At 35.9% G+C, this 23982-nt stretch overlaps 1 protein-coding gene across 1 annotated transcript in view; it reads right to left on the reverse strand.

Annotated features, from left to right (window-relative positions):
• Window positions 1–23982, reverse strand: part of TTC6 (tetratricopeptide repeat domain 6) — a 210017-nt gene that overhangs the window by 8108 nt on the left and 177927 nt on the right. Inside the window, exons 21-28 of the mRNA XM_060004656.1 lie at window positions 21373–21522; window positions 20419–20559; window positions 18810–18923; window positions 15662–15781; window positions 10155–10228; window positions 4667–4877; window positions 1767–1919; window positions 845–1015 (exon numbers count right to left, since the gene is read on the reverse strand). Coding sequence (XP_059860639.1) covers window positions 845–1015; window positions 1767–1919; window positions 4667–4877; window positions 10155–10228; window positions 15662–15781; window positions 18810–18923; window positions 20419–20559; window positions 21373–21522 — 1134 coding nt within the window. The remainder of the gene's footprint in view (window positions 1–844; window positions 1016–1766; window positions 1920–4666; window positions 4878–10154; window positions 10229–15661; window positions 15782–18809; window positions 18924–20418; window positions 20560–21372; window positions 21523–23982) is intronic.

Below are 23982 nucleotides of genomic sequence, written 5' to 3' on the forward strand. Positions count from 1 at the left end.
TTCTTTAGTCAAAGGAGAAATAAAATTTCAAGTGCAATGTTTTGGGAAAACAAAAATAAAAGCATTAAAGAGCAAAATACAGGGGATACTGCTGAAAACAGTACTTGGGGAAAAAGCATAACCTTAACAATTTATCACAATATAAATGAAAGGGTGACAATAAATGGATTAAGCTTCTGACTCAAAAAGATAGACAAAGAACAAAATAAAATTGAAGATGAACAAAAGAGTGAATATAGATTTAAAAAAACAAAAAATAGCGTTTGAGTCATGCAATGCATTACAATTCAAATAAAATAAATTCAAAATATAAAACAGATCATCTAATAGCCCAACACTTTCATTTCAGCCGTTATGAATTAAGGTCCAAAAAGATTAAGTTGTCATGAAAACCAGAACTAACAGACATATCTCCTTACTCCAGTCAAGTGCTCATGTGACTGAAACTCAGCAAAGGTAGAAATTAAGACGAGTTAGATAATCACATCACGAAAGACAGTCTGGAAGGAAGTCTGACATTTGGCTAAGTGGGGGCAAAGAGCAGAGGATTCCAGGCTGGAAGCTGGTGACAATGGATAGCAAGGCGACGACTGCCGGCACTCAGAGAAGTCCAAAACAGTGTTTACTGGACAAGTGCTGAGTGGCTGATGATAATGAGGAGAAAAAATCCATAGAGGTGTAAACATTTAATAAGTAATTATAAACATTTTTATGAAAGAGAAAAAAATTTTTAAAGAGCTAATGAATAAATTAGCCTGACATATAAGGATTGCATTTTGAAACTATATGTAGCAGAGAAAGCGTTTATGGTCAAAAAGAAAATGTTAAGGAAAACTCATATTACCTGGGAAAACTGTCTGTGGTGAAAATAGATATTTCCTGCATTAAAGTAAGCCAGCGAGTACGTGGGGTTTAGAGAAATTGCTGCTTGATAGTCTCTCATTGCATTCTGTTGTTGACCCATAAACTCATGAATCACACCACGATTTGTTAAGAATTCTGCTCTAGTATTGATCTGCAATATAATAGTATGAGTATTTAGCATCTGGGAATAGTACTTATCTCCAATTTCATGTCTGCAAAAATGGACTTTATGAAATCTCTTTGTGGGAAACTAGTAATTTTACAGGGCAAGTGAAACCCCATTAGAGCAAATATTTTGAGAAACAACTCCGAATGAAGTTGGTTCAGTGTCAACACTTGGTTTATTTGGTTGCAATAAAACAAATAATCTTAGTGCTCTACTCAGTTCCTTTGCAAAGAATAGATGTAAGGGGGAAAAAGCTCATCTGTTTAGCTCTGTTAAAGATTACAACATCTACCTAAATTTACAAAAAAAGAATCCAAAATCTAGAAGAAAAAAGGCAGATTTTCTGTCACTGCATTTTTTATTTGCCATTTCACTACAGAAGAAGCTGCGGATTTACACTATTCTTTCTTTAGTTCCTTCAAACCCAGAACATTATTTTATTTTTTGCATTCATTTTTTATTACACAATAATATTGATGTATCATGAAACTATAAATTTGCATTTACTGAGAGGAATCAACATTTATTAGGGATTTGTTTTTAAATTTTTTAAATGCATTAGGTTATAAAACTGGTAAGCTATAATAACTCTTTAGGAATCTCCTAGGGAAAAAATACAAACATTATTTTCTCTACAAGTCACTTTTAGAGAACAACAGAGAACTTCTTATTTGATCTTACTCACTGATGATGTTAATTTAATGCTAATGATAATATAATCTGAGTGGATTTTTACCTTTATGGCAGCATTTATATCCTGAATTGCAGCAAAATTATCACCCATCTGAAGAGAGACCACAGCTCTTCCTTCATAGGCTAGGTAGCTCTTCGGATCAACTTCTATGGCAATGGTAAAGTGGTTCCAAGCTTTCTGGAATTTTCCTTGGGCCTAAAATAATTTTCCATTTACACCAAGTAGGAAATTGTCCATATCATGACAAATGTTTATGATTCTAACTTAATCAAATAAAGCCTTTAGTAAGGGTATATTTATATTGTGCTTAATCTAAGGTATTTTAAACAAGGAAGTAGGCTGTACTGTGAGTGCATTCAATTGACTGATTACCTCTGAGCATTTATGCTGAAATTTTAATTAATTGAAATAAATCTAATTGTCAGAGTCATCTCTTATACCAGTCCTGAACAACATAAAATCTTGACCACGACGGGAAACACCAATGCTTCTGACAATCACCACAAATTTTACACTGAGCTCTGCACACACAGGCAGGAATTGTCTATTTGTTTGGCATTGAATCTCCAGTTATACATACTATACATAATAAAATAAATATGTGTTGAATAAGTAAATGAATAAACTGATGGTGTAAAACCTATTTGATAAGTTGTACCAGCATCACACATTCCATGAAAACTGCATGCAAATCTACCAAGCAGGTGTGTATACCAACCTTAGCGCCAACTGGAAAAAAAGAAAGAAGGTTAGGAGAGGACACTGGTAACAGAATGATGTCAGAGTATTTCCTAGATAAGGCCATTTGGCAACTAAATACCTCATCACAGGAAGGCAGTGAGCTGATAAATTCAGCACAGTCCAGGGACTGTCCTTTATTCCTGTGGGTTCAAAATCCCAACTTGCCAGAGCCTCAGAAGCGGACTCTCACATAAACCAAGCAAAGCCCAGTGACTCTTGCATAAAACTAACACGAAATATAATGAATAAGTTAACTAGACATTGTTCTCTAACCAGTAAAGCTTCTCCCTCACAGTAAATTATGGGGAAACCAACATCGAATTGAACAACGAATTGAACTTGTCTGTTCTGACAACAATTGTTTTGCTCACTTCCATAACTCTAGGGGTAGGCACATAGTAGGGGAATCTGTTTCATATTCGTCCAAGAAATGGTCACTCTTCCCCCGAACAGGATTTGATGGGCCTCTCTAACTCTCCTTTTTCAGTCCTTCCTTTCCTGATTCAAGTCTTCCTCACACTAATGTGTTTTTCAATCCTCCTTCAGGCTGATATATATCAGTGAGATCTTCACAAAACACAAATCTGATGTCACTGCTCTGGTGAGTGACATTCCCATTTTTCACTGACCTGGACCAGTTAAAAAGACCTTCACCTCCAGTCATTACTCAATTCAGTCTCATCCCATACCACTCTCCCCTTGTCCATCACATTCCATCCCCTTGAGCCCTCTGTCTCTTTCTCACAAGACTTTATAATGGGCTGTTCCCTCTCTCTGGAACACTGTGTTCTAAGCCCTAACTCCTAGTCCTAATTCTAGTCTTTCACACCTCAGTTTAAATGTTAATTTCTCAAAAAGCCTTCCCTCACCCCTAAAATGAAGCTAGGTTCCCTGGTTACAAGTTGTCCTAAAACCCATCCTTTTTCTTGGTTGCACTTATCCTGAATAGAATTAAATACTTATTAATAAGACTGCTTGGTGCTTCTCTCTCCAGTTGGTAGTAAACTCTACAAGAAGAACCAGTGTATTTGGGGCACTGCTGTATCACTAGGCCTAGATCAGTTCCTGTCCTATACTAGGTGCTCAGTAAATCCTTGTTGAATGCAATGAATGATGCTGTTAACACATTTCTTTTGATTACAGTAAGTTCTAGCTGTTTTAGGAGTCACCCTGTCTCTAAATTGACTTTGCGAATTTCTACTGTGATCAAATAATGGCTAATTTTATGTTTAACACTCAGAAGGCAATCTTACTTCCCTTATTAATCAGTTCTTGGGCATACCTCACTATAACCAAACCCACAACCACCTCCAATATTATTAATCTTAGGTCAGCCAAATTCACTTACTTCTAAATGAAAAAAATTCAACTTTAATGACAGATTATTAATAGGAATTTATGCAAATTACCATAATTTAAACATACTTTGGACAACTGTTTAAATTTCTTAATATTAAAAGGGATAAAAAGATTATTCCTTTCCTTTTCATGGAAAATATAACACATCTAGCACTTTATTCCACGAATACCACTACATCTTTTGTTAGTGCACATAGCTCGGTGAGTGCATGGGTCAGGTCAGAGTGTCCCAGAAATCACTCAGAGACCTGTGTGACAACACAACAGAGCAACACCCTTCCAACTTGCTGGAAGGACAAATGCCTGGTCTCTTGCCTTCCGGTATGTTCTAATTCACTGCCATTTGGAAGATGACCTGAATTCAGAAATGTCTATGCAGTGGTTGTCTGATCCATCGCATAGATCATACATTGTTTATTCCCTTTAGCTTTTCACTAATTTAATAGGCCAAAACCTATGGAGCCCAGGTATAAGTTAGTGAAACAAATTTTAGCCAGGTTGTTATATGTGAAACTCATCAGGCAAGTTTAAAAGTTGTCTATAAGTGTGGTAGGTATAAGGGGGTGAGGTAGAAAGGGGTGCAGGCGTTAAGGAAACTCAGGTTCAGAAGATCCTCATCTCACTATCACGCCAGGTCCCTGGGTATGCTCTCCAGGCAGGCTGCCTATAACTCATCAAACCCCTGCTTCTCACCGCTGCTCTGAATACGAATAAGAAAAGAAAGGTAAAATGTTCATAGCCAAAGAAATATCATGTATCCCCATCACCACTAACAGGCCAAATATATTCTTTTTCTTGCCCAAAAGGTGCTTCCGTGGTAAAATGTTGTTATACAGTATTACCTGCAAATTATAGCCTAAACAAATTCTGGCTTTTGTATAGACTGGATTAAAATGCAGTGCTTTCAGAAACTCCTTCTGTGCTTGTCTGATGGCCTCATCATGTCCATATTCCATGTAAGAATTTCCCCGTCCGATGTAAGCATCCAGGAAATAGGGATCAATTTTCACAGCCCAGGTAAAGAAATTGACAGCTTCTTCAAACTCTTTATTTCTGAAAACAAATTAAAATATTGATGCTTTCTGGTGAATAATCTAACTGCTTTCCTGTATATAACCTCTTCATAAAGAAATGCATTGACCCTTAAAAAACTTAATTTTTATTATTTTTTATTATCATAAGAACTAATTGTGTAAGTCCATATGACCTAAGGAAGCCTGATGGATTCTTTAAAGATATTGGTAAAAGGAAAGAGGGGAGGTAAGAGACATTTTTATAGCAGAATATGCTGGGATGACATGCTAGAGTTCTTTTTCAGAATTATAAAAATCTGAATGGCCTTCTTGAACCTGTTTTTAACAGTTATCAGTGGCCAGTATAGAAAGACATATGCTATTATTTATAAAATACACTATTTAAATCAGATTAAAATAAATCCATTGTTATTTATTTAATATGTCCTTTATAATGAAAGGAGCTAAATTTTTATCACATGGGAGTTCTTACTTCAGATCTTCTATAAAGGCAGCCCATTTCACCTTGGACACCAAGAGAGGAGGGGAGAAAAAGAAGTAAAATGCATTTTATTTATTAACTTGTGAATATATGTGACTAAATGATAACTCTGTCTCTCTATCTTCCTTAATTAGTCTCCTATGGTGAGGAGAGGGCTGTGGAAGGAACCGAATATTCCCATGTCCATGGGTATATAAAGTCACTTTTCCACTTCACGTGCATATCTAATAATTATTTTTAATCTCAATTAATATGGAGAGTCTAGAATTTTTTTTAATAGAATGAAGGCACTAACACTGAATAACTGCTTACTTACCAGGTACTGTGCTAAGTGCTTTACATATGTGATTTTACTTAATCCTTCCAACATTTCTGTAAGCTTGTTATAATTTTTTATACTTTATAGATTAAAAGAATATCATGGCTCAGAAAAGTTTGCACATAGTAAATAACATAGTAAATAGCATGCTAAGATTGCGCTGAGCAAACATCTGGGACTCAAACTCAGGTGAGCCAGACTCCAAAATCCATGCTTTCCCACAGTCATCTCTACCCACATTCTTCACCTTTAACATACTTGTAACTGGTGCACAAGAGCCAGTGAGCCGATATCTCAACAGTGTAGTCAGAATAAAGCCTTGGAGTTCAAACCTAAGCCCAAACATACAAATTAATAGTAATTTTTCAAAACTGTTAGAAGGATCAAATGACAGCATGTGAAAAACCCTTAGCACAGAGACCCTCACCCAATAAAGATTATTATCTTCCTTCCATTCTTTTCATTACTTCTCAAAAAGTTTTCAAATTTTTATGAGATGCATCATTACTTTGCTAACTTTTCCTTTGTAAAATACATGGAACACAGGGTAACCGTTCTAGAAACTACCGTCTCTTAGATATTACTCAGCATTATCTTTTAAAATACTGTTTCCCAAACCTCAGTCCCTCCTTTGTGACAGTTGCCCTATGTTCCACCTACACTATCGTTTACTTAGTATTTTTCTTTAAGTCAAGTTACTCTTTTACTTAAGTGAATCTATTTTTTAAAATAACTTAATTTCAATACCACAAATACAAAATCAGTATCTCATGCCATAAACAGAAGGCAACCATGAAAATAAATAAATATTGGTGTTGGATAGTGTAGTCTGCAGAAAACTAAACCTGAGAGCTGTACCGTCTATTACAAAGTGTGGGAAAGATGCTAAAGACTAACTCTTAGCTGACGCCTTCTCCTTGATGTATTCAGGAGGTTTGAGAAAGAATTCACTTTGAAACTGAAAAGCAATTCAGCTGCTCATAATGTGATTCAATGTTTTTTTAATGCTTGTGCACACCATGAAAAATAATGGAGTTACTCATGATATTTGCTCCATGTTTTGGCAAACACTACCCAAAAGCATTCACCAAGTATTGTGTCAGAAGATCACCCAAGAATCAACAGTGAAGCACCAGGAAAGCCTGGCCTCTGACGTTACAAACAGGGGAAGGTTAACATTCACATACGTAAGCCAACTGGTATCTTCTGAGTTCACTCTGTGGATTCTCACTAAGAAAACATGGGCTCCCTTCCCTCAAGTAGTTTACAATGAAACTATCCTCCTCCTTCCTCATAACTAGCACTATCTGAGAAGTAAAAGTTCACTGAATATAAGGTCACAATGCTTGTAGCCACTTTCTCACTGTAGTACAGAAAAAATTCTAGCATAAATAACAAATTTTTTATCAAGAATAATTACACAGTAGTATTTCTGTATAAAAATGCATTTAGTTGACAGGTTTTGTTATGCTCAGTATTTCTATCTATGGATAGTGAACTACTTACTTATGATGCATACCTATGGTGACCATGTAAACTGAAGTTTACAGGGCAACCCCAGCTCTCTCATATTTTTCCCACAAAACATTGAAATGCTTCTGGTATATTTACATCCAAATTGTATCATACACACTGCTCCCCTCTTACGCAGAGGGAGATTTAAAATCCTTGTGAGTACATATGCCGATATATGGTTTATAAAACATGATCTCACCCTTTGAATAGTCTAACCAATTTAAAAAGAAAAAGAACAAGCAATGAATTGAAGCTATTTTTCTATACATATCTAGTTATCAGCACTAATGTTTAACGAACATCTAGTCTGTTCTGACTAAGTAAATAATCATTAAACCTTAAACCTGGAAAGGGATCCCGAAAGCTACTTGGCAAGCTCTTCAAAGCTGATGATAACTAAATATCAAGTCCAGAGGAGGTGAGAGAGCCAAAGCCAGAGACTCCCAAACCCCTCCACCACTAGAAAAAAAAGAAAAACTCCATACACACAACAACTTCATTTTTCTGAAGATGTGTGTATCACACAGTGCCCTGCAGGTTGGAGCTCCTGTTAAATAATCACATGGTAGTTAGACAATGAAAAAATGTGGCAGTGTCTCTCATATCAGGATACAGGTTCACTGGCACATAAATTGCTAAACATCAATTACACAAATATAAAAGTATATTAAATTAGTTTTTCTAAAACAAAAAGTGTTTGTATAAATCTAAAATAACGTGATCACCGACGGAAGGTGCGTGCCTCTCATTATGGTGTCTATTAACTAAGAATCGTGTGCTCAGCTTGAAGGCTGGGCCTCGGACACCAAGGCCCACCTCATTTTACAAATGAATCACAGAGGTGACCAGATGTTCCCTACTGAGTTGTACAAATAAATCATAAATACCTCCCAAAACTAAAGAATGTGGCTTGCAGAGTCGAAGATTCAGAAATATTTTATACAAATATAAGAATGGTAAAATAAATGTGCTGAAGTAAAAAATGGACAGAATATGTAACTCTGAGCCACCAGGCTCTCCCTCTGTGACATTTTTTTTTTTTAATCTTAAGGTAGCTTTCTCAAAGAGATCTAAAAATTAACCTAAAAATTACCTTAACACCCTTAGTGATCAAATTGGGCAACAAGTAGGATATTCAGACTAAGGAATGTTGTCTCCTAGCAACCACAAGAGTGAGAACCAGAGATATACAAAGGCACACTTCAAAAGTCTGCAACCCCACGAGTTCAAAGATCAAAGCCCTAAAATTTAAAGATTTATTACTTTTTAAAAATTTTCCAAATGGGAGAATTTTTACGTTCTCCACCATAAGACGCCAATAGTGAATCTCATTATTTACAATCCATGCTGCTGTGGTAATAGGTTATAGCTCACCTTGAAAAGCAAAAATATTTTTCCTGAAATAAATGTAACCAATCACTAAACACTCCGTATTGTTAAATTCAGTAAAACTGTTAAAACACATGGAACTGAGACTATGAGTTATCAGAGCTTTACTGTTGATTTAAATTCTACTTTTATTAAAGGACAATAGAGATTCTAGCGCGATGATGAAAGGTGGTTGTTTGGAATTGCAAAGCAGTATCAGCTTAAGGAGGCTCCACCATATATACCCAGTGATTACATTTCATAAAAGAGATCAGGAACTGACACACAGAGAAATTTACTGACTCTAATAGTTGCAAAACATCGGAATGAGGTTGAGAAAAATTTTGGTGTCTATTTTTAGTTTTAAGAGAATTCAATGACCTCAGACATTTTTGGCCTGCACTCGCCTACCAAAACAAACACATCAGTCATCGTTATTCCATTTCTTTTTAAGAATGACAATTACTTAAAAAGATAAATTGTACAAAGGTTGCTGGATTAAAATAGACAATGGTGTGACTGTGTTTTGCTGTCTGTGTAAAATTAAAGGTCCGAGACCAGTTTAGGCCTTTTAACCAAAAACGCCTTCACAAGTTCCAGTTATTATACTACTATGTTCATAAAATTTTTAAAATCTAATTCTCATAGGGAAATGTACCTGTACTAGCTATGTAATAAAAGGGGAAAAAAAGAATTTCAATTTCCTAAATAATTCAAACTATGTTTTATTGTCTAAATTGTATATTTACACAGCCTAGTCTACTATCCTAATTTCCTCATCCAATTAACTGCTATTGTTTCTCTCATGAAAAATAATGCTGTAAACTATTACTTAACCAAATACACTTTATTTCACATTAAAATACTCATGTGCTGCATTTCTATGCTTTTAAAAGCAAAGTGTTAGAAATTAATTTTTAAATGTCAAATGTATGTGTAGAAATGTAAGTAGTATAATTAGCAAAATCAATCTACTATACTCTAATATTATCTCAGAGTAAATTTTAAACTGATCTTCTTCTGTATTATAGCCTCATATAACTGTTCTTTTCTCCCCTCTATAACTTACTTATTTTTACAATAATACCAGAAACAGGTAATAATGTTTTAAGTAATACATTTTTTGTAGATTTTATTATACCTTGTAGATACTTACTGGTATTATTTTAATCATTCTTAGATTTAGAAATGCTTTCTAAATGTAAAATTTTCTTGGAAATATAATACTTTTCTGAATCAACCTCTCTTCCAAGAAACAGGCTTTTTAAAAGTTAGTTCCATTTTATGAACAAAGTTAATAACTTTATTTTATTCTTAGACATTTCAAGTTACGCATGATTTCATTCTGTGTATTACCAAGGTCCTTTCCAATAAATGGGCTTGAATCAGATGGATACCCGCAATGCTCTGATGCAGGTATTTACTTGCTGACTTGGCTAAAATAGTTTATTAGTAGGTAGAAGAGTGCTGATACAGGGATTCTTTGTGCCTCTCTCCATTTTTGTACTCTGTCACTTCCACAATATTCTCCTCTGTTTCTTCTATTCTTCTATTATAATTATAAATCTGATGGTCTCACTTGCTCTCACCTCAACATAAATTGCACCCCATACCTGTGATAGCACATGGCAGTAGCCTGACAAAGGCTCACATTAGTCTTGCTTATCAGTGCAGCTTGTTTAAAATCCTGAAACAGTTTAACAAATTTTTGTTAATTTTACAGCATTATATTTTGTGCTTTCTTAAACTTCCTTCTAACATTGATTCTACCATGAATAAAATTTACACAAGCATTAAAATATACATCTTCTTAAAACCCTTATTTCTTCCTTTTAGTATCGCATATAGAGCGAGAACAGATGGAGCAGAGGAAACCCATAACCAAAAACTCACTCAGAATCTTGCGCTACTGTCCACTTTTCCTGTGATTTTGCCTGGTATTATAAGGAGGTATCAGGTTTACTTTCTTTTTATTGTTTTTTCCCAGTGAACACCACCAGAGACTTCCCTATCCAGACAGAGATAGAAACTTAACTGCAGAGAACCTGATGACTATAGGACAAACAGGCACTCAGGCCCAGGGAAAGGGCATAACTGAGCCTCTATGTGTATTAACTAAAGCAGCTGCTACCTTTGCAACCCACACTTCTAGGGGAAAATGTGTCATTTTATCCCGAGATCCTAGAGGCCTCCCAAGAGGAAGCAATGGAAACGCTAACCACAAGATTTGAAGTCAGGGCAGTCAGCTGGGGTGGACATGAATGGCACTGGGGAAGAGGTTAAGAGAACTAAAAGTGCTAAGTCTGCCAGAGACGCTGCCGCTGTGGCACCAGAGACACAGTGTGTGAAGCTCTTTAGCTTTTCAAAGCCCTACATAAACAACTGAAACCTGAAGCAAAATAAAAACATCACTAAACTGAAATAAATAAAATATCAAAAGATCATGTCAACTGCAATGAGATATATATGTATATTTGTGTGTGTACATATATACATAAATTATGTGAGACTGATTTCAATGTCTGCCATAAAATGGGAAGGAACCTTCCGAAAGTAAGAGTTCAAAGCCTAGGAAGGAATAAAGACGGCTCTGGTTTTCCCCAGAGGACTGCTTCAGCAAGAATCTTCTTGGGCAGTTTTGGTTGTGAGCTCACTTCACCAAGCTAGACTGTAGAGAGTACTCTATCGTCCCCTGGAGTGACTAAAAGAAACCCTTCCAGACTCCTTTCTCATTTCCAGGAGGCTGGGACGTGGGCATTCTACAATCTTAAAGGGCAAGTGTCAGAGTTCTGGTTTCTACCCAACAAGGGAGGACCCAACCATAATGACAGTCTCCCTCCTCCCTCCCCTCCTCCATCCCCTTCCCCTCCCCCTCATCCTTCCACAAACCTTCCTTGGCTGTACTAGAGAGAGGAAGATGGCTGTTTTATGGGGGTAGAATAAGTTTTCTGCTAATACTGGGGGTGGAAGACAGAGCAGCACAGAGCAGTACAGTCAAACTGAGCATTCCTGGATCCTACTGGAGGAGAAGTCACAGACCCATCTGAGAATATGGACTCCCCACTTAGATTCCCAGCATCTTTTGATACTAAATGGAATTATCTGTTAGAAAATAAGAAATGTATGGTCTAATCAAATATGCTACCAGATAACTCCCGTAGGAGAATTTTTTTTTTTTCTGAAATGGGGGCAAACTTACAGTGTAACTGAGATTTATTACAAACATTCCCATTAATTTTGGGAGTTATGAGGAGTGACCACAAACTTAAAGGGCTGAGGATACCAAGTTTAGTTTTATAATCAGATAAAACTTACAAAAGTCAGCTTGACTCTATATATAAAATCATTGTGATGCTACATGGTAATTAGACATTATCAGCAACAGACACAAATGATGACTTAGGATTACTAAGAATAAAGCTAACTGCAGTTTTTATGATTTTCCTCTTCTGCACTAGTTTTATTTCTAATATGGATCATAAATAACAAACCACACAAAGTCACTCACATACAAAGCAAATTCCCTCCACTGCCTTCCTTCTGCTGATGAGTTTATTTGTAAGACTCTTCACCTGCACCGTTTTCCTGTGTGTCAGAGGATGCGCTCTTGACCTCATCCTTCCCATCTCTGGAAACTTGCTCCATCATCTTCTTCTGTCCTTTGTAACTTTAATCCTTTTCTCACCACCCTGACCTAGTATGCCTTCCCTCAAACCTGCCTGCCCGCAAGCTACACATGGCTTTGTCTTTCTAGTTCCTGTCACTACCAATCTCTGAAAGCAGAGTCAACACTCACCATCTCCATGTCCCCAAACGCCATCAACTTCTTGTTGTTTAGTAAGTCCAATTTCATTTCGTAATTTGAAAACTGCCTCTAAAGGCATTTTTAAATTTATTTTTATTTTTATTTTTCTCAAAGTAACTCATGTATCCAGGGTAGGGTAGAGGGTCCAATGAAACTAGAAAACTCACAATGCTTACAGGGATGCCCTGCGCCACCTCTCCTTATCTCTGAGCCCCGCTCCCCAGAGTCAACCATTTTTACATCTTGCTGTTATTCCTTCTGCTATTGACCTCTAAATTTCTAAATAACATGAGTATTTTATCATGTTTAACTTCCAACACAGGATAGAACTTAGCTACCTTACACCATCACTCCACACACCTCCCCTTCTTCCACCATCTCCATATCCCTATGACAATGTGTTTATTTTACTGTTTATTTTACTTCCCTCAAGTGTAGAATCTTTGGCTACCCACTCATATTTAAGTTTTAAAATCGGGAATGGTAGTTTGGGGTGTCTGGGCACCTCTTCTCCACTATCTTTAACCTTGTGGGATTATGTCCTTTTTATTCCTTTACTGTCTTCCTGGTTTTCAAGAGGACAAAGAAATAAACAAATGTTCTCAATCCAACAAGCTTAACCATTAACTTCCTAAACAATTCCAGTTTAAATGCCGCATTCTACTTCCCGTGTTCTTATGAAGATCACACAACTATCAATTAACTAACATGTGTTCAGTGCTCATCCTACTTGACCTTTCTGTTAATCAATCATTCCCACTAAAAATGTTTCCCTGGTTAGGTTTTAAGACTCTGCTCTCTCTTGGTTCTGCATTTAGCCCTCTTATTATTCAGTCATATATTACTTCATTGGTCTACCTCAGCCAGCCTCTTTTTTTAAATTTTTCAAATTAATTTTTTAAATGTACAGAGGGGAGAAACATTTTTTTTGCTTTTAATTACAGGCATATCTTGTTTTATTGCACTTCGCAGATACTGCACTTTGTACAAATAGGAGATTTGTGGCAATCCTGCCTCAAGCAAGTCTATTGGCTCCATTTTCTCCAAAAGCATTTGCTCACTTCGTGTCTCTGTATCACATTCTGGTAATTCTCACAATATTTCAAACATTTTCATTATTATTGTATTTGTTATGGTAATCTGTGATCATCAGTAATCTTTGATGTCACTACTGCAAAAAAACTACAGCTCACTGAAGGCTCAGATGATGGTTAACATTTTTTATCAATAAAGTATTTTTTAATTAAGGCATGTACTATTTTTTAGATATAATGCTATTGCTCACTTAATAGACTACAGTATAAACATAACTTTTATATGCACTTTTATATGAAACAAAAATGTCACTTATTGCTATATTCACTTTATTGCTGTGGTCTGGAACCAAACCTGCCATAATTCCAAGGCAGGTCTGTAGTGTTTGCAGGGCATATTTTTTTTCCAGTTTTTTTTACTTTTACATATCTATATCTTATATTTAAAGTGTGTTTCTTGCAGTCACAATATTGTTGGGACTTTTAAAACATTCTAATCTGTCATTTTCAATATTTCAATTGGTGTGTTTTGACAATTTCCATTTAATGTAACTACTGATAAGGTTGAATTTAGGTCTACCATTTTAGTATTTGTTTTCTGCTGGTCTCCTCTGTTTCTGTTCCTTTGTTTTCTCTTTTCAGACTTATTTGGGATTATTTTAATTTTTTAACATTCCGTTTTAATTAAAATACTCTTTTTGACTGAGGAGGTCACATTTGAGAAGAAACCTGAAATGAAAGGAGGGTGTGAACCAATAGGAGGAATATTCTACACATAGGGAACAGCTTGTGTGAGGACCCTGAGTCAGGAAGGGAGCCTGACATTTCCAAGGAATAGCAAAAGGCCAGAGTGGAGTAACCTGACTGGAGAAAAGAAGAACGCTGACAACAAAGTCAGATGAGTGAGCAGCAGTTAGGTCACTAGGGTCTTGGTTGGCCATAGTCAAGAGTTCAGATTTTATTCTAAGTGTGATGGGGAGTCACTGGAGGGTTCTGAGCAGATGAATAACTTGCTCTGCTTTATGTTTTGAAGAGGCCTCTTTGGCTGCTGTGTGGAGAACAGCATGTAGAGGGAAAAGAGCAGAAGCAGAGAGGCCAGTTGGAAAGCTACTGCAGTAATCCAGGGGAGAGAAGGTGGAGGCTGGAGGGAGGAGGAGAGCAGTGGCAAAAAATGAGAAATGACTGAATTTAAAATATGTTTTGATAGCAGAGCTGACCACACTTGCTCATGATTTAGATGTGGGATGTGAGGAAAGAGAGGGATCAAGAATGATTCCCACCAGACTATGAGTTCCTCAAGGACTGGAAATCTGTCTTACTGATATTCATCTCCGTATCTTCAATGCCAATGTCAGTACCATGTCTTGTCTGAAGGAACACAGGATTTGGAATCAAGTGAGACCTGAGTTCAAATCTTGCCCCAGTACTTCCTGGCTGACTAAGACTTGATTTAACCTCTTTTGAATATCAGCTTCCTCTTCCATAAGTTACAATGATAAATTGTGCAGCATTATTGAGAATCTGGCAGGTAGTAAGTGTGCGATAACTAGAGTTAATGTTGTTCTTAAGTACTAAGTAAATACTTGCTAGGTGGATAACACAGGCCCTGCATTTAATTCTCCAACAGCTGAGGTCTTTTGCTTCTAACTCCCATTTTCCTCACTTTCTCCACCCAACACTCTTGCCCAGAGTTCCACAGATTTTTGCCTACACCAAACAAAGCTTCCCCTACCTGAGGGAATTCTGAATGGTATATCTCAAAACCAAAACCTAAGGGAGTTCAACTCTTGAAATTACATTTCACCATAGTGTAAATTGCCTAGAATACAGTTTCTCGGACACTTCCTTAATAATAAGTAATTTTGTGGGACAGAATCTCAAAAGATGACCCCAGAAGTTGAAAAATAATATCAATACAAGGAAAATTGTGAATGAGAAAGAGCACTAAGCAGCAAAGTAAATGATACATAAATCATTTTATTGTTTGTCTGTAGCTAAGACACTCCCTTAGGGGAGACGATAGTCTTGATATTTCATCAATTCGGAATTTTTTTTTTTTACATATTGGCTATTTATCTGTATTAAAAACAAAGTAAAAAAACACTTTTTTTGCAAAGATTCTATTACTCATTCAAAGTATTTCAACACAATTCTTGCTAAAGTTGAATTATTGCTCATTAATATTGCCATTTGTTATCAAGAAAAACTTTTTCACTGGTTTTCAGAAGTGAACATGCAAAATCAAGTGGGTTCATTTTTACAAGTAAACAGAAAGGTTTACCTCTAATGCAAAACTGAACTGCTCTAGTTCTGTGTAGATGAGTCCACGATTAATAAAGGCGTTTAACATCACAGTTTCTCCAGCATCAAGGAGAAGCACAATTCCATAATCTGTTAATGCCTAAAAATGAAATAATCACTTACAACATAAAGTCAACTCTTTAGAGCATTACTGCATTGACCATGGACAAACTAGTACCTCATAATTAGTTCTTTAATGTGACAAAATTTATGGCCAAAAATAATCATTTGTTAGATTTAAAGGTTTCCCTTAATTAAATACTGTGGATGTTGCTCCCTCCTAATATAAGCGGTGTGCACTGCGCTTGCGCTTCACATGTTATCTGTGAATCATCTGTGAACTACTTTTATTGTGTATGGATTGAAGCGGGGATGCAACACCCTTCCCCATCTTAATAGTTTCACCAAATGACTGTTGACATTAAAGCAGAGCACTTGTTACCTTTTGAAATTTAATTTCTTTGTAGTGATTCATTGTTTTCTTCACTGAAACCTAAGTTTTATGGAGGCACAGATTATCCATTTTGTTCACCATTGTAAAGCCAGTAACTAGCATCATGCCTGCACATACTAGGCATGTGATAAATTTTTGTTGAATGAATAAATCATAAAGCAATGAAAACAGATCTTAATAAAACTAACAAATAAGGACTTGTTGGAATATTACTTCAATATTCTCGGTTTTTTTAAGATATTAGCCTAAGCTGAGAATCAACTCAGAGGACCTCTCTCCATTTTTTATCTTTTTTTTTCTTTTCATTCAATGAACAGCCAAGTTTTTACTGGTCATCTACTCTGTACCAGGTACTAGGAACATCCCAAATTTGGGCTGGAGCTGAATCTCTTAATTCATTTTCCTTCTGAACATTTTGTCCAAAAGAGCCATATGGTTTCATCGGAAAAGGCCCAAATCATATCATATATGCCTGTAGCACATGCTAACTGAAAATGCAAATAAAATAGTATTTTACTATTTGCTTAGTGGTTCTCCTCTACTATTCCATGATTGAGCACTCAAGCATCTAAAAGAATTGTACAATTAAATATCCTATATGTATATTGTGGCATAACTATAAATAAACATTGACAAGGCTGTAAAAATCATTTGTAACACTTGTAAAACAAAACAGAACTAGAATGTTTGCCATTTTCCTTTCACAGAATCACAGAATTAAAACCTGTATATATATCAAGATGCCTTAGAAATCCACTAAGCAGCTGAATATGTGACACAAGAGGAAAAAAAATCTGGGAAATGAGATTTCGTGAAGGTCACAACGAGCACGCTTTGTGTTTTGCCTCTGCTATTATTACTAACCTTTCAGCCTTGGGAAAGTTACTTAACACTAAGCCTCAGTTTCCTCATCCACAAAAACAGGGTATTAATAACTCATCATATTGTTGTAGAAGTCCACTTTAAAATATGTAGATTATATGTTGGTAAAGCATTTAGCCCAGTGCCTGTCACACGATAAGCCCTAAATGAGTGGTAACTGTTACTGTTTTTATTAATATAAGGTGATAGGAACCAGAATTCACCTTTTCTAGTTTTTATGAAATCATATCTTGGGAGTGCATTTTCTGCACAAAGTACTTGGGTTTCCTCAGTCTTGTTATGGCAGGAATGCTGAGAAACGGGTGGAGGTAGACAAAAGGGAGGAGGTGACACTGTAAAATGACATCTGGTCCACATGCTGGAGGTCAGATGGTTTCACAAAGCCACCTAAAGACTGTTAACCAGAAGCAAACAAACCTGCAAACACCGATACAGGTCCCTCTTCCCTGTGTGACTTGGATGTGTTTCTAACCTCATCTGTAAAAGGAGCCCATTGGATGAAAAGCGTTGGGTACCTGGCAGCTCTAAAATAACCAATATGTTCTTATTCTAGTTAGGTTTCTATTTATGTACATAGTTTTTCGTTTTCTTTATTCATGGAGCACTAGCTCTGTTACACATAAGAGATAACAAAGATAGTAGTTCCCTGCCCCCACCCAGACCACTGTTTGCAGTTCAGGGTTACCCAGAAGAGGCAGGAGTCGGGGTGGGGAGGGAGCTGTCAAAGATACCTGCTGTGCAGGTTACTCTGATAAATGATCCTTTAATTAGCTCCTAGAATGGTTTACAACAGCCTGTGTTAAAAATTAGTTATTCATTTGTCAACATTTCTGGAGGAAACTTGATAATCCGGTTACCAGGAATTCTACATCCTCTTAGAAACAATGTTTCTCAACTTCTTCCTTCCATAGCAAATAAATTACTAAATTTCTAAATGTTTTAAACAGACTTAACTTTCCAAGTTTCCAGGAGATTGTGGGAGTGTGCCCACACACAGCAGTAGGTACATGATGCAATCTTTTAAAGAATGCTTCATTGACTATGGAAGTGGATAGAAACAAGGAGAGGGAAACAAGTGGACAGCAGAAAGGGAAGCAAGAGATTGGACAAAACACTAAGAAACTACTGACCTGCTCCCCAGTGAGGGATCTTGACTGAAAAAGAACCAAACCAACAAGGAGAGAGTGGAGAAGGGGTAAGATGAAAAAATATAAAAGAGGGCTTACACTGGTAGCATCTGCATCAGGACAAATAGAGAAAAAGGTTTGCTGCAGCCATCATTTAGGCCTTCAAAACGCACAGATAATCCTGGTCACTGGTCCCTGAGCTGGAAACCATCACTCAAAATTCCCTGCTGCATCTGTGGTCTGACCACTGTAAAAAAAATACCTCCACAAACTATTGTAGTTAATGTTGAGATTTTGAAGCAAACGATATTGCTAGTGATCACTGCTTAAAAATTCTGCACACAAATTTATCAGTAGAAACATTTTCTCAAATGAAAATTATGTAATACATTTAAATTTACATGGCCTTTAAATGCTTATATAAAAGCATTGTAAAATTAATTTTTCATTTGACATTGCAGAAGTTGTATAAGAAAATTTGGTAAGCACTAAAAAAGAAAATAAATATTCTTTGAAATGGTTCTTTGGTTTCTCAAGTTTTATGTGTATTTCCACAGAATTATTTTTCTAAAATTGTAACAAAAATAATAAGAAAATACTTTACACATGCTTTAAATAAGTTTACAAATGCTTTAAAGTGTTGTTTACTAAGATGGTCATCTTACCATTTGAAGTTCATTTATCTTGGTGTAACATAATGCTCTGTTATAAAATGCTATATAACTGTTTTTATCCATGTTGATAGCTGTAGTTAAATCTGTAATCGCTAGTTTGTAAGTCTGTAAAGAAAAAATAATTAAGTGAGAAGGGTTAATCATAATGGACTGAAATTTAGTTGTACAATAAATTCCTGATTCTATCAGAGTTTTGAGAATACTCATTTAACCATTCTGTGTATCATCCATGAAATTAAGACAATCAAGCTAATCTTTCACAGAATTAATTAAGTCCCTTGGTAGGAACCGCTATAGTTTCTCTCACCTGCAAATAAAATTCAATATATAAACAACTTAAATGATTATCTTATTTCCATTGTTGCTATATAGCAAGGAAAAAATTAAATTTCTTATGGATAAAAGAGAAGCAAGCCTTATTCATCCAGCAAACATTCACCAGAGCTTGCTTGCTTCTGTCACTCTCACCGTCATATCACATAATCGTCATGTTCTCTATCCATGTTCTCTTTTGCTTCTCTTTGATGCTTCTCTGATACCTTAGATCATCCATTTATATAGATAGTAATTTTCATGGAATTAACAGGTAATGCAAGGTCTTACCTTTGCTTTAAGGTATTATTTGCAAAATATTTCATATGAAATGGCTACAGAGAAAGTTCAAAAAAGAAACACAGGGAGAAAATAAGTATTCCTTGAAGCATCAGATATCGATAGTGTTGCTACACCCAGTAATTTCCATTTAGGAACCATAAACTCAAGTAATTATTTTGTTCTGTGTGTATAACTGTATTATTTAAAATAGTAAAATAATAAAAAATTTCAAACAATCCAAATGTCCAACAATAAAGTGGTTAAAAGTACACTATGGTGGAATATTATGCAGTCATTAAAAATGGTATCTTCAAAGATTAAATATAAGAAGCAGGGCACAAAACAGATTATGTAAGTAGCATAGTCACAATTTTGGAAAGTATATATTATATTTTATTAAGAAAAAAAGACAAAATTCAAATACATCAAAATGCTCTCAGGGGGCTTCCCTGGTGGCGCAGTGGTCAAGGGTCTGCCTGCTGATGCGCGGGACACGGGTTCGTGCCCCGGTCTGGGGGGAACCCACATGCCGCGGAGCGGCTGGGCCCGTGAGCCACGGCCACTGGGCCTGCGCGTCCAGAGCCTGTGCTCCGCAACAGGAGAAGCCACAGCGGTGAGAGGCCCGTGTACCACAAAAAAAAAAAAAAAAAAAGCTCTCAGGAATTACCATTTGATGGTGGGAAAACAGGTGACTTTAATCTTCTCCTTTATTCCTCTCTGTATTTTCCAAATTCTCTACAATGAATATTACTTTCCTAATAAAAATACATAATCAGTGCTATTTAAAATGCAAATGTCAAAAATAAATATCACCATTTTATGAAAAATTATTAATTGAAATCCTTTTGATGTACTGTCAAAGTGTAACACCTTCTATGTAGTTCTGCCTTCATACCATGGCAATTCTCTCTCACAGAGGATAAAAAGGAAGTGAGTTCCTCCTTGGCACCCGAGCAGCCACCCACTCTAAAATACCACCAGAGAACAAGGTAGTAAACTGCCTTACCTTGTTGTAGTATTTCAGAACTCCTCTGTAGAGGTAGGCACGCACACTCTGAGGATAAATTTGGATGGCCTCATTACAACTCAAGATTGCTTTGGAGTATCTGCCTTTCAAACCATAGTAGGCTACTCGACTTAAATATGCCTTTTCAGAGAAAGAGAGGAGGAAAGCAGGAACAGATATTTTAGTAAAAGCATCAGTTCTACCAAAATACATGGTAGCTGGAACAAATTTATGCCACCCATAGATGGTATAAAATATAGACTTTTTGTCACTCTCTTTTATTAAGAAAATTTCAAACATACAGAATAATTGAAAGAATACTACAGTAAACACCCATATGCCTACCACCTGGATTCAATAATTATTAACATTTTTCAATTTTGTTGTATCTATTTTTTTCTGAACTATTTGAAAATAAGTTGTAGACATCATAAAACTTCACCCCAAGTCTTCCAGTATGCATCTCCCATGAAGAAGACATTCTCCTACATAACCACACTACCACTGTATATCTAAGAAAATTAATAGTATTTCCCTAAAATCATCTAATATTTCATCCATATTCAAATTTCATATGCTTTTAAAATCAAGATCCAATAGAGTTTCACCTATTGGATTTTGTGTTGTCTCTAGTCTCTTAAGAGGTAGGAATCAATGTGACAGCAAAACAAGTAAAATTAATAACATAGTATATAAAATAATTATTAATAGGTACATTAAAATATTTATAATATTTGTATAACCACAATTCACGAAGCACTTTTACCTATATAATTTCCCTGTTGGAAATCATATTTTTAGTTCAAGGGGAAATACAGATATATGGATTATTAAAACTGCTGAAAAGTAAGTAAAACTAACTGTTGCTAACTAATAGCAATAACATTTAAAGATTTAATAGTTTTAGCAAATTTAACACACTTTCCAAACCACTGAAATTGTTCACTTAAATACCTGGTAATGTTTTGGATCAAGGGTAATTGCACGATTAAAATCCAGGATTGAACAGTCCTTGTGGAGTTTTACTTTACAAAGCCCACGTTGATAAAAGCCTTCTGCAAAATCAGGATCTGCTTTCACAGCTTTTGTAAAAGAATCAAAAGCCTAGAAGAGCAAATCGTGTAGTGAGTAGAATGTATTAATTTAAAATGTTAATACATTACAGTATATAACTATTGTTGAAAAGTTTTCATTTTAGTTTTTGGTCATTTTAAATATGTTTCTCCCAGCGAACCTTGTGGAGCAAAAAAAATTTATGAACAAGCTAGATTTATTATTATAATTTACAGGTTCCCTTACTCCCAGACTAATGTCTGCATAATCCATGTTGTTACAACACTTTCAGAGGTGTAAGTTTAATCATTATTCTTCCTGTTGTGTTTCTTCAAAGAAATCACAATTAGTACATTTATTTTCCAGTGGGCCAGCAGATATATGGTTACAAAACTTCAAAGCAATGGAACTCCAAAATTTTTCCTAATATTGTAAAGCAAAGCTAGGTTTCCTCTGCTTGTCCAAAGCTAAAAACATGAAAAATATTTGTAATTAATCTTATATTTATTGTAATTTCTTACAATAAATGGAACAACTAATCAAGTGCAACTCTTTTTTAAAGTTATGAAGATGCAAGTTTCAGACACTGTCCACCCCTATGAATATAAGGACTGGAATGGGGTGTGTGTGTGTGTGTGTGTGTGTGTGTGTGTGTGTGTAGTTGAGGAATATTCAAAAATAGCCAATGGAAAATACATATTTATCATATCATTGAAAATTTTGAAATGGAGAATTCTGTGAAATAGCCAAATACTGGATAAATACATAATAATTGAGTCAACTGGTTTTCAATGAATCTGGTTTTATTCTGATTTGAATTGCTCAGCTGTCAATAACAGAAATCAAACAGTGTCCTAAACATTTTCCATTTATTCTACATTACACTGAAGCACTCAATATAAAGTACTTACAATTTAATAAGTAAATTTATACTAATGTGATGAAATTTTGATATAATAAGTTCTTACAATTAAATTTGTTTAGTGGGAAACATTCATTAGTCTTCCGAATAGTGTTGACAAACAGGCATCAATAAAATGTTTGAATAAATAAAACAATGTAGTAGGTTTTGCAGGGTGCAGACTGCCTATAGTAAGCCAAGCTTTATAAGAAGCTTTGGTCTAGTCACTCACTGTTTAGGTAGCCTTCAGAAATGGAACTGAATGCAAGGAAACAATTTCTAAAACCATAAAATACCTATGCTCTTAAATACACAAAATACCAGTTGTAAGTTGCCTTCCTCCATGTAACAAAGACCCAAGTGAAACAGACAGTCTGATGAAGCTGCTACGGCATTTCGTCCTTTATCAGAATGAGAAAAGATATCCAACGCCTTTTTAAACATTCTCATGGCTTCCTATAATGATTTTTAAAAAAAAGAGAGGGAAGGGAATGTTTTTTTCTAGTATTTATTTAACACAACAGCCTTAGATGTTAAAAGGAATCCTGAGCACACAGCCCTACTCTCATTTCACAAGAGGACACACAGACCTGGTAAAGACACAGATCTTGTCAGTGCACCAAGAGGGAGGACTTCTGACAGGCAGGAAATCTGACCCACCCAGGTGCCTATCCTACAGGCAGGTACGTAAGCAGGGTTACACAAGTGGACTTTTGGAACTATAATTTCTAAATTCTAAAGGGTATTTTCTCATAGTCTTAAATCAGACTAAAATTTATAGACCAATTTATGACCAATTTCCTAGTAATTCTCCTGAAGGGAATGCCAGGCAGCTATTAGGTAGTAAAAGTTCTCCACTGATAATATCTGAGGTTGTTGTAATCAACTTTTATTTTGTCCTGCTATGCTCTCAAGGGGGTTCCACTGACACCAGAAAATAAACTAACATCAAAAATTACCCATTTAAACTATTCTGTCAAAATAGTTGAAATTCTTAATGAAAAAAATTCAACTTTCCAAATAGAAACGCGTTTTCATAACTAGCTACTCAATGTATTTACCTAATATATAGAAATACAGCTACTTGTGACTCTTTAGCCCACTTTCTTAATTATATTAAATTGCTAAAGAAACAATGAGGTTGGGCTTCCCTGGTGGCGCAGTGGTTGAGAGTCCGCCTGCCGATGAAGGGGACGCGGGTTCGTGCCCCGGTTCGGGAAGATCCCACATGCCGCGGTGCGGCTGGGCCCGTGAGCCATGGCCGCTGAGCCTGCACGTCCGGAGCCTGCGCTCCGCAACGGGAGAGGCCACAACAGTGAGAGGCTCGCGTATCACAAAAAAAAAAAAAAAAAAAAAAAAAAAAGAAACAATGAGGTTTAACTTGGATATGCTGTGTCCTTTGTGCCCACCCTTAGTTTACATCACATGTCTAAAGCTTACCTCAACATTCATCCTTCCAGCCTCACTCAGCACATGCCTTTGCAATAGAAAAAAATGCATCACCTTCTCAATTTCCCTCATTTTTACTATTCAAAGTCTCTACATCGTCTTCATTTCCATCTTTTTTTCTCCTGTCTTTGAATGGTTTCCTTTCCTCTTTTCAGAGCTAA

Source organism: Delphinus delphis, chromosome 2 (genome assembly GCF_949987515.2).
Source record: "Delphinus delphis chromosome 2, mDelDel1.2, whole genome shotgun sequence".
NCBI lineage: Eukaryota > Metazoa > Chordata > Mammalia > Artiodactyla > Delphinidae > Delphinus > Delphinus delphis.